This window comes from Myripristis murdjan, chromosome 21, assembly GCF_902150065.1.
Source record: "Myripristis murdjan chromosome 21, fMyrMur1.1, whole genome shotgun sequence".
NCBI lineage: Eukaryota > Metazoa > Chordata > Actinopteri > Holocentriformes > Holocentridae > Myripristis > Myripristis murdjan.
In genome coordinates this window covers 25,793,941-25,806,102 of record NC_044000.1, presented here as the reverse complement: position 1 = coordinate 25,806,102, position 12,162 = coordinate 25,793,941, and the positions used below count along the sequence as shown (strand labels likewise).

At 45.4% G+C, this 12,162-nt stretch overlaps 1 protein-coding gene across 1 annotated transcript in view; it reads left to right on the top strand.

Annotated features, from left to right (window-relative positions):
• LOC115380245 (titin-like) overlaps positions 1 to 12,162 on the top strand; it is a 228,925-nt gene that overhangs the window by 195,459 nt on the left and 21,304 nt on the right. Inside the window, 17 exon segments of the mRNA XM_030081336.1 lie at positions 65 to 361; positions 463 to 1,050; positions 1,251 to 1,553; positions 1,715 to 2,011; positions 2,207 to 2,494; positions 2,770 to 3,069; positions 3,252 to 3,403; positions 3,878 to 4,028; positions 4,205 to 4,510; positions 5,116 to 6,882; positions 7,033 to 7,326; positions 7,470 to 7,757; positions 7,978 to 8,277; positions 8,520 to 8,854; positions 9,176 to 10,907; positions 11,087 to 11,389; positions 11,850 to 12,161. Of these exon segments, the coding sequence (XP_029937196.1) occupies positions 65 to 361; positions 463 to 1,050; positions 1,251 to 1,553; positions 1,715 to 2,011; positions 2,207 to 2,494; positions 2,770 to 3,069; positions 3,252 to 3,403; positions 3,878 to 4,028; positions 4,205 to 4,510; positions 5,116 to 6,882; positions 7,033 to 7,326; positions 7,470 to 7,757; positions 7,978 to 8,277; positions 8,520 to 8,854; positions 9,176 to 10,907; positions 11,087 to 11,389; positions 11,850 to 12,161 (8,013 nt within the window).

The window sequence follows — 12,162 nt, the reverse complement described above, 5'->3', positions numbered from 1 at the left end:
AAATGATACATATAAAACATTATCTGCTTGTACCAGTAAAGCACATTGTGTTCTACCCTTCCAGAAAAACCAAGCCCACCACCCAAACTGGGTGTGACTGATGTGACCAAGGAGAGTGTCTCTCTGGCCTGGGCCAAACCTGAGCAAGATGGTGGTAGCAGAATCACCAACTACCTGGTGGAAGCTTTGGAGAAAGGCCAGGAGAAATGGGTCAAGTGTGGTGTAACAAAGTTCATCCACTTCACAGTGTCAGGCCTGAGAGAGAATGCTGAGTACTTCTTTAGAGTCAAGGCCGAGAACCATGCTGGATTCAGCGATGCCAAGGAAATGGTCACCCCTGTGATGGTCAAAGACCAGCTTGGTGAGTTACAGAAATAGTTGGATTAGAAGTAGAAGATTTTTTTTTTATGTATTCCCCACCTCATTTTCCACAATAATAATTCTCATTCTCTGCCTCTCTAGAATCTCCTGAAGTCAACATGAAGGACTTCCCCCATAACACAGTGTATGTCAGAGCTGGATCAAACCTTAAGTGTGAGATCCCACTGACAGGCCGGCCCTTGCCTAAGGTCACCCTGTCGAAGGACAATGTGCTACTCAAATCAACAATGAGGTTCAACTCTGAGGTCACTCCTGACAGCATCAAGATCATCCTGCGTGAGAGTATTGCTGGAGACTCAGGACGCTACGATATCACTGCCTCCAACTCCAGTGGAACCACCAAGTCATTTGTGAACATTGTGGTTCTGGACCGCCCAAGCGCTCCTGTGGGACCTGTGGAACTGTCTGATGTCACAGAGGACAGCGTGAGCCTGAAGTGGCTCCCACCAGCGTATGATGGTGGCAGCCCCATCACCAATTACATCATCCTGAAGAGAGAGACAACCACAGCCAACTGGGTGGAGGTGTCCTCAGCTGTGGCCCGCTGCACCATGAAAATTATGAAGCTGACCACTGGCCTGGAGTACCAGTTCAGAATCAGGGCTGAGAATAGATATGGAATCAGTGAGCACATCGACTCACCACCTGTCACTGTCAGCCTGCCATACAGTATGTGTTTTTAACTTAATTTCCTTTTGAGCGCCAGTTCTCAGTCATCTTTCTGTATTTATGTCTCCTCCTTTCCTTGTTTCTCTTTTCTTCTCTTTTTTGTTTCATGCCGTGTAATTTTAAAGATGTCGCTTTACTATTCTATTCTGTTGTTCTGTGATGAATGTGTAAACCTCTAACCTCCCCCTCTTCCCCTACAGCTGTTCCAGATGCTCCTTCCACTCCAGAAATAACTGCTGTGACACGAGAGAGCATCACAGTGGCCTGGAAAGAGCCCAAGTCAGATGGAGGCAGCCACGTGTTCGGCTACCACCTCCAGATGAAAGACAGGAACAGCATCCTCTGGCAGAAGGTTAACAGGACGGTGATCCGTGCCACACACTACAAGGTCACCAACATCAACCCTGGACTCATCTATGAGTTCAAGGTGGCAGCCGAGAATGCTGCTGGAGTCAGTGCTGTCAGCAACATCTCTGACGCAGTACTGGCTATTGACGCTTGTGGTGAGTAGGATGTCCATCCTTCATACAAACATGTGAAATCTAGCAAATTTAAAAGAATTCACAGATACAGTATGTCAAAATATTTTAGTCCTTCGATCCAGTGGCACAAAAATAAGCATAGTCTTTAACTGAATGCTTTGTCAATTGTTTTATTCCTGCAGAGCCTCCCATCAATGTGCGTATCACTGACATCACCAAGAACTCCATCAGCCTGGCCTGGCAGAAGCCTAACTATGATGGTGGATCCAAGATCACTGGTTACATCATTGAGAAACGAGAGGGTGCAAATCCCAGGTGGACCAAGGCTAATCTTACCAACATCACAGACACCCGCTACACCGTAACTGGCCTGACACAAGACGAGACCTACAATTTCAGAGTCATGGCCAAAAACGCCGTGGGCTCAGTCAGCAACCCCTCCGAGATCGCTGGACCTGCCACATGCGTGGACACTTATGGTGGGTGGCATCATAGGACAACATAAATCTTTTGTATATTTTTCTGATCTGTGCTGCTCTCTTTCTTTGTCTTGGTGTTGGTGTTTATATATTTATAGCATTTCTGCATTATTACATGACATTTTTTATATGATGTTCAGTACAAATATTCATCTCAAGTCGCTAACCTGCCCATTGTGTTGGTTTATCTTCCAGGCGCTCCAGAAATTGAACTGCCTCAGGAATACCTCAATGAGGTTAAGTACAAGGCAGGCTCTGCTGTGGAGCTAACGTTTAAGATCACTGCTAAGCCTGCCCCCACCATTGAGTGGCTCAAAGATGGCAAAGAGCTGGAGCCGAATGGCCAGCTCTCCTTCAAGCACACATTTGAGTCCACCAGTTTGTTCCTTAGGGACACAACCCGTCTAAACTCAGGAACCTACGAGGTCAAGGTCAAGAACTCCCTGGGATCAGCCTTTGCCACTGTCAGGCTGCTCATTCAAGGTATTGAAATACATAACTGAATAATTGTACTAGTGATTATCAACCTTCTTATGCAAGCTATTCAATATAGGCACTGTAGTCAATGTTGAAATTATTGGTTGCATAATCTACTAAATTTTAAAGTTATTTCAAATTGTACATCAGATTTTAATGTGCCTGAATGTAAACTCCGTGCCGGTCCCATTAATTATATTTTAATCTGTCAGTATATTATGATGTTAATTGTAATAATCATGTATTTAAATAATAATGACCCTCACTCATGTCTCCTCCAGACAAGCCTGGCCCTCCAGCCGGAGAGATTCAGTTCAAGAAGGTGACAGCTGACAACATCACCATCATGTGGGCTCCACCTAGCGATGAGGGCGGTGCCATGGTAACCCACTACATCGTGGAGAAGAGGGAGACCAGCAGAATCATGTGGTCTATCGTCTCTGAGAAACTGGTGGACTGCATTGTCAATGTGCCCAGGCTCATCCAGGGTAATGAGTATATCTTCAGAGTCCGTGGAGTAAACAAGTTTGGTGTTGGAGACCCGCTGGAGTCTGAGCCTATTATTGCCAAGAATGCCTTTGGTAAGTAGAAACACCATAACTGTTGTTTTTACATGGGCTTGACCAGGACAACAGAGACAAATTGTGCTTAAAGACTATACAATATTGCTGTCCAGTTATTTTTTTTACCATGATAATATGTCATATTTTTGGATATTCTTGGGTTTTGTTTGTCCAGTCTAACCTGTTAATTTTGATTACAGTTCCTCCCAGCGAGCCATCCAAGCCTAAAGTGACCATGATCACCAAATCCACTATGACAGTGATCTGGGAACGACCCGCACTGGATGGAGGCAGTGACATTGACGGCTACTACCTGGAGAAGAGAGAGAAGAAGAGTCTCCAGTGGTTCAAGGTTTATACCCATACTCTTGTTTGATTTATTAACTGAATGCTTTATTGAATGATAAATAGATTGAGGCCTAACCCTCCAGGGTTACACCATCAAAGGTTTTTGTTGATGGTGTAAGGATGGTCTCAGGGAGAAGCTCTTAAAGCAACAAACATGGTTCTTAAAAAACATTTTATAGTGAATGGGGCCCAACTATTACCTTACATTTCTTCCATATGCTTTTTAATAATCAATTTGTATGCTGACCTAGGCTGATATATTGATGTATCTGATATGTGTATGTTTATGTTTGTTTCTAGATCATTTTTTGTATTTGATGAAAACTGAGTAAAAGCAGAAACAAACATATGATATGAAGATAAATCCATTTTTTCGAGCATGAGATGCTTTTCAGATAACATTAAACTTTCTCAGTCTATACTGTAGCTATACGTCGGTGTTACAGTGAAATAACGCTTTACCTGTGTTCGTATCTAGGTCGTAAAGGGCACCATCAGAGACACCAGGCAGAAGGTCAGCAACCTGGTGGAGAACAATGAGTACCAGTATAGAGTCTGTGCTGTTAACAAGGCTGGAGCAGGAAACTACTCGCAGCCCTCTGAACTCTACAAGGCCTATGATCCCATTGGTATGTCTTTAACTTTTACTCAAGATCACTATCACAGCTTTACTTCTGAGGCTTCTCTTAACGTATTAAAATCAATTTAAGCTAGGATTGATAACATCTATTTTTTTTTTGTTTCACATTATTGAAACTGTTTTCACATATAATTCCTGAAAATATTCATGCTCTCTAATTTCCAGACCTGCCTGGGGAGCCGTCCAAACTGTGCGTGGTTGACTCCACAAAGACCTCAATCACCCTGGGCTGGGAAAAGCCTGTTTATGATGGCGGCAGTGAGATCACGCACTATGAGGTGGAACAGATGAACACTGAGGACAAAGAATGGGTGACTATCAGCTCCAAAGGAGAGGTCAGGACGTGCGAGTATGTGGTGTCCCACCTCAAACCTGGAACGTACTACTTCTTCAAAGTGTCGGCCGTCAACTCCAAGGGCAAAGGAGAGTACATCAAAATGTACCAGCCTGTGCAGGCCAAGGACATTCTGGGTTTGTATTCATCTAGAAACCTTTATTGTGTTGATATTTAAAATATCATTATTTTTTATTATTCTTTTATTTTTTTACATTTGATATCTCTGTTAAATGTATGTGGCTGTGACTTTTACAAAACTGCTAGTATTAGTTGTTAGTAATACAGCATTTGATTAAAATATTTTGACTAAACTTTAATGTCTGGATTGAGGTGATTTGCTCAACTTAAAAATAAACTGGTAACAAACAAATTAACATCACTCAACACAGTTAAATCACATGGAGGAACTGGAATAACCAATTAAAATAAATGTAAACATAACATGAACAAACATAACACAGCATCAAATTTAAGTGCAAAATATAATGACTTGAACACTTGAAATAGAAACAAATAATGATCAGATGAAAACCTGCAAGCTAAAAGTGCATGTAGCCATAGATTTTAAGTGTAGTATAGTATTTAGGCCTATGCTACATTAGATAGCATTGAGGGCTGTTTTTATGGACCAAGCTTTTCACCAGTGATTATTGCATTTATTGATTCTTCATGTTATCTGGATGATTTCCTGGGCTCATTTTGTGTTCTTTTCTGTTTGTATTCCATTTCTCTCCAACAGAGGAGGCTGATCTCGACCTGGACGTTCCCATGACCACTCAGTACACAGCCAAAGCTGGCCGTGACGTACAGGTGTTTATCCCTCTGAAGGGACGCCCTGCCCCCAATGTCACCTGGCGTCGTGGCGACCGCAACATAGCTGGTGACAACCGCTACACCATTAGCAGTTCTGAGCGTGCCACCATGCTCCTCATCCCTAAGGTCACCCGCGACGATTGTGGCAAGTACTTGCTGGAGATTGAGAATGGTGTGGGAGAACCCAAGATCATCACTGTTTCCCTGAAGGTTCTGGACAGTCCATCCACATGTCAGAAGCTAATGATCAAGAATGTGACAAGAGGAAAGTTGACCCTCAGCTGGGAGCCTCCGCTTATTGATGGTGGTTCCCCTGTGACCAACTACATTGTAGAGAAGAAGGCGTCCACCATGAAGGCGTACCAGGTGATGACGGCTGAATGCCCCAACAGCACCTACAAGGTAACAGGTCTGGAGGAGGATGTGGCCTACTTCTTCCGTGTGTCTGCGGAGAATGAATATGGTGTCGGCGACACTTGTGAGACCACTGAGCCCGTTCGAGCCACAGAAACCCCTGGAGCAGTGAAAGACCTGGTGATGTTGGACTCCACAAAGAACTCTGTCACCCTACAGTGGACAAGACCTGACCATGATGGCGGCAGCCACATCAGTGACTATATAATTGAGAAGAGAACCGAGGACGACCCCACCTGGACTCTTGGTGCAACATGCAAGCGCTGCAGCTGTGAAGTGACGGGACTGAAGGAGAATGCTGTTATGGACTTCAGAGTGTTCGCAAAGAACGAGAAAGGCAACAGTGACTACTCCCAGATTGGACCTATCACAGTGAAGGACTTCATCATTCCACCCGAGGCCAACCTCTCTGATTTCCCCAATGGAGAGCTGGCTGTTCATGTGGGACAGAACATCCACATTGAACTGCCCTTCAAAGGTAAACCAAGACCCTCTATCAGCTGGCTCAAGGACAACTTGCCCCTGAAGGAGAGTGACAAGATTCGCTTCAGGACCACTGACAACAAGACTTCAGTGACAGTCAGAGGAGTCAAGAAAGAGCATGCTGGCCAGTACACCTTGGTTCTTGACAACAGAGTGATCAAGAACTACTTTGACATTAACGTGATCACTCTGGGACCTCCTTCTGCACCCGTTGGTCCCATCCGCTTTGATGAGATAAAGGCTGACAGCATCATCATCTCCTGGGATGAACCAAAGGAGGATGGAGGTGGTGAGATCACCTGCTATAGTGTGGAGAAGCGGGAGACCTCCCAGGCCAACTGGAAGATGGTCTGCTCCAGTGTAGTCAGAACCACTTTCAAGATCCCCAACCTTGTTAAGGGAACTGAATACCAGTTCAAAGTCCGTGCTGAGAACAAGTACGGAGTCAGTGAGCCCCTCAACTCATCAGACATCATTGCCCAGCACCAGTACAAACCTCCAGGTGCTCCAGGTAAACCTGTGGCCTACAATATCACCAGTGATGGCATGACCATCCAGTGGGAGGCCCCAGGCTTTGATGGAGGCTCCCCAATCCTGGGTTACCATGTTGAGAAGAAGGACAGGAACAGTCTTCTGTGGCAGAAGGTGAACTCGACCATCATCTCCAACAGAGACTACCGGGTCATTGGTCTAATTGAAGGTCTGGAGTACTCATTCAGAGTATATGCCGAGAACAATGCTGGAATCAGCCCTGTTAGCGAACAGAGCAAGCATGCTCTTGCCATCTCCCCTGTTGGTATGTATACATACTAAAAAATACTTAACATCACATATTTAATATTACATCTGCAGTATTTAGATTAAACAAATCCTTTACAAAACAAAACTGCATAGGTACATTGCTGAGAGATATGATAATTTTGGCACTTTGACACCTATCTCTTAGATCCACCTGGCACTCCAAACTGCATTGATGTGACCAGAGATTCAGTCACCCTTCAGTGGGATGTGCCTAAGAGGGACGGAGGCAGTAAAATTGTGGCCTACAGCGTTGAGAGGCGCCAGGGCAGAGGCAAATGGCTGCGCTGCAACTTTACCGACATCAGTGAGACCCAGTTCACTGTGACTGGTCTGTCTCCAGGAGACCGATTTGAGTTCAGAGTGATTGCCAGGAATGCTGTTGGCACTGTCAGTCCACCTTCAAACTCATCTGGATATATCATGACCAGAGATGACAGCAGTAAGTTTCTGCTGCTCTCACATTCTCATGTATTTCAAGTACCTTGTAATACACATCTGCTTCTTATTTTGTGTGTATATCAAAGATATCAAGATTCCCACAACACTGTGGCTATGCTAATTTCTCCTTGTCTGTGTCTCTAGTCTCTCCAGAGATTGAGTGGAATAAAGACCAATCCCTTGTCTTGCGGGCTGGAGAGAATGTCAAACTGAGCTGCAGCATTACTGGACGGCCTGTCCCCCAAGTTATCTGGTATAAGGATGGCAGGGAAATCGACAAGAGGACTATGATTGACATTGAAATTACCACCAACATTGGCACCAGCAGCCTGTTCATCCGCGACGCTGACAGGAACCACCGTGGTATCTACACCGTGGAGGCCAAGAACAGCTCTGGCAGCAAGAAAGCTGATGTCAACGTCAGGGTACAAGGTAAATAAACGCCAGTGATTCTGCACATTGTAACACCTACGCTGAGATGCATAGAAAGTACAAAGTTTGTTGCAGGATCTTCCTTTCTACACACACCTGTATACCTGTTTGTATTCACTCTTCTTTTCACAAAATAATCATAGCTCCTGACAAAATTATCACCAATATGTCATCTCTACTTTTGGGCCAACCGTCACCTCAACTCTCTGTTTCTGTGCAGATACACCTGGACCTGTTGAGGGCCCCATTCGTTTCACTGGTATCACAGCTGAGAAGTGCACCGTGTGGTGGAACCCTCCAGAGAATGATGGTTGTGCAGCCATCACTCACTATGTGGTGGAGAAAAGAGAGACGTCCAGGATCTCTTGGGCAATGGTCACTTCCAAGTGTGAGGCGTGCTCCTTCAACGCCACAAACCTCATCAAGGGCAATGAGTACCAATTCAGAATTTCTGCCGTCAACAAGTTTGGTGTGGGCAAACCACTGGATTCCGATCCTGTCATTGCACAGATGCAATATAGTAAGTACAGTCACTAGCAGTTAAGTGTGTGACAAGCAGTTCAGTATGCTGCAGGTGATAAAGTTTTAAACTGAATTAACAGTGCAGATTGCTCTTAGTTTGTATGCGAAAACAGTATTTATTCAAGCTGTGTGCACCTTTAAAGTGTCAGCTTTAGTTGACTAAAACTGGCATGAGTGGCACAATACCTATCATAGTTGTATAACTGTATATAACTAACAGGTTTCCGCTTTGTCCCTCAGCTGTACCTGATGCTCCTGGTACCCCAGATGCTACCCATGTGACAGGAGACAGCATTACCCTGTGTTGGACCAGGCCCAGGACAGATGGAGGCAATGAGATCAAACACTATATCCTGGAGAGAAGGGAGAAGAAGAGTCTGCGCTGGGTGAAGGTTTCCTCCAAGAGGCCAATCACAGAACTGAGGCACAGAGTCACCAACCTCACTGAGGGCAATGAGTACGAGTTCCGTGTCATGGCTGAGAATGGAGCCGGTGTCGGACCTTCCAGCGGCACCTCCAGGCTCTTCAAATGCAGAGAACCCACTAGCGCTCCTAGTGCACCCACTGTGGTCAAGGTAAGATCATGGTAACAGTGTGTGCTGTGTAAGTGATCTTATTAAGTAATTAAGTAAATTCAGTGCCAACTTTGGAATTATTTACAAAGCAAGTGTGCTAAATCCCCTTTTATATTAAATACAATTTTATTTTTTCCATGCAGTCAGCTTGTGAGATTAGCCATTTAGCTAAAAGAGATCCAAATAAATATAGAGAATATAGAGAAAAAGAGATATAACGAGATAGAATTAAATACAATATTAATTTTTGCTACAAAATGTGGTACCACCGTACAAGACAGATTTAGAAGAAATCTGACAAATCTCTCAACTCAACTGTAGGTCATTGACTCTACCAAGTCCTCGGTCACACTGGAATGGACAAAGCCTGTCTTTGATGGTGGCATGGAAATCATCGGCTACAACATTGACATGTGTAAGGCCAGTCTGGAGGAGTGGCACAGAGTCAACAAACAGATTTGCATCCACACAACATACACTGCCAAGGGCCTTACGGCCGGAGAACTCTACAAGTTCAGAGTCAGCGCTGTGAACGGATCAGGACAGGGAGAACCCTCAGTGATCCCCAACGCTGTTCAGGCCCTGGACAGACTTACTTCCCCTGAGATTGATATCGATGCCAGCTTCAAACAGACACACATTGTGAAGAACGGTGGCACTGTCACCCTCCATATCGCCTTCCGTGGAAAACCAGCACCTCTTGCCACCTGGTCCAAGGTGGATGGGGAGCTCCCTGTCATGGCTGATGTCAACACCACTGATTCCTTCTCTACTCTGACCATCGAGGGCTGCACAAGGTATGAGGCTGGTAAATACACTCTGTCGCTGGAGAACAACAGTGGTCATAAGTCCATCACCTTCACTGTCAAAGTGCTGGACACTCCTGGACCTCCTGGAGTCATCACTTTCAAAGATGTAACCCGTGGAGCCCTGACTATAATGTGGGATGCCCCCACCAATGATGGTGGAGCCCGCATCCACCACTATATTGTGGAGAAGCGTGAGGCTAGTCGCCTTGCCTGGCAGGAGGTCAGCTCCAAGTGTTCTCGCCAGATGATCAGGGCCACTGGTTTGGATATTGGTGTGCCGTATCTGTTCAGGGTCATCGCTGTTAACCACTACGGCCAGGGAGAACCACATGAGATGACAGAGCCTGTCGTTGCCACAGAGGAGCCTGCACCACCCAAGAGACTTGATGTTATCGACACCTCCAACTCCACGGCCTCCCTGGTGTGGTTGAAGCCTGAGCATGATGGAGGCAGTCGCATCAGAGGCTACATTGTAGAATGCAAGGCCAAAGGCACCGACCGCTGGATCACGAGTGGAGAGACCAAGTCCCTGAAGATGCTGGTGGAGGGTCTTATTGAGAACACAGAGTACGACTTCAGAGTCAAGGCCAAGAATGATGCTGGCATCAGCGAGCCTCAGGGCACCTTTGGGTCCGTGGTGATCAAAGAACCTCGTATTGAACCCACAGCCGATCTTAGCAGCATCACAAATCAGCTTATCACCTGCAAGACTTCCAATACTTTCACCATCGACATCCCCATCAGCGGCAGGCCTGCTCCCAAAGTTACCTGGAAGCTGGAGGAGATGAAGCTGAAGGAGACAGATAGAGTCTCTGTTAAGACCACGAAGGAGAGAACCACTCTGGTGGTTAAAGACAGCAAGAGAGGTGACAGTGGCAAGTACTACCTGATCCTGGAGAACGCTGCTGGAGTGAAGACATTCACAGTGACAGTGCTGGTGGTCGGCAGACCCAGTCCTCCCACAGGTCCTGTGGAAATCTCTGGAGTATCATCAGAGTCCTGCACCCTGTCCTGGTCTGAACCAGCTGATGACGGTGGCACTGACATCACCAACTACATTGTGGAAAAACGTGAGTCTGGCTCGGCCTCCTGGCAAGTGGTTAACTCAAGCGTGAAGAGGACCACCATCAAGGTGACCCATCTGACCAAGTACATGGAGTACACCTTCAGAGTCTGTGCTGAGAACAAGTTTGGAGTCAGCAAGTCCATTGAGTCTGCTGCTGTAGTCATTGAGCATCCATTTGGTGAGTACATTTAACGCAAGAGGGTATATTTCATGGCTAAATAGTTTCTGTATTAGAAAGTGCAGATTAATTTCAGTTTAATTAATGGTAGGTTTAAAATTTTCAAATCTGTGATTACTTTTTCCCCCTTTTGACTTTGAGATGCTCACACTTAACATCCTTTTGTGTCTGTGTCCCAGTTCCTCCAAGTCCTCCTACTCGTCCAGATGTGGTATCTATAACTGCCAATGCCATCAGCATCAAATGGGACCTGCCTTATGCTGATGGTGGCAGTGCTGTGACTGGCTACTGGATAGAGAAGAAGGAGAGGAACACCATCCTGTGGGTGAGGGAGAACAAGCTGCCCTGCCTGGAGTGCCACTACAAGGTGTCCAACCTGATCGAGGGGCTGGAGTACCAGTTCAGGGTTTACGCCATGAACATTGCCGGGCTCAGCAAGGCCAGCGAGGCCTCCAGACCGGTGGTGGCTCTCAACCCTGTTGGTAAGGGAAACATTACAGTCTTTATTCATGTTTTTTTTTTTTTCGTTTTGGTCACAATTTTTACACGACCCTGTGTAAACTTGAGTATAATTGAATATTTTGAATATATTACCACACCTGCATCCACCTAACCCCCTACATAGAGATCTTCAAATGCTGTTTAAGGTAATAATAATTATATAATTATATACCTGTAATAATAATTTTATACTTGTGTAACTGTGTAGTAATTTAACAGTGCAATTGCCTGATGTAAATATGGTGTACATAGGTATACTTTTACATATTCCCAATTTCTTATTTCTGTACATCATTGTAATATTATTGAAGGATTAATGCACATATTCTTTTTTTTTTTTTTTTAAATCAGGTAGTCTTTGTTTTAGCTAATTGTTTGAAAAATTTCATAACACACCAATACTGATGAATCCTTCCTCACAATATTTTCTTGCCTCCTCAGATGCTCCTGGTAATCTGGAGGTGACAGATATCACTCGCTCATCTGTGTCGCTGGCCTGGGGAGTGCCCCTCAACGATGGAGGCAGTAAGATTGTGGGTTACGTGGTGGAGAGGAAAGTCTACAGCACAGACGAATGGGATGACAACCGCTGGTTGAAGTGTAACTACACCACCATCACCGACACCTGCTTCACCGTCACCAACCTGGGAGAGGGAGAGACCTTCGAGTATCGCGTCATCGCTAAGAACGCAGCGGGAGTCCACAGTGCACCCTCTGCCTCTACCGGACCAGTCACATGCAAGGACGAATACTG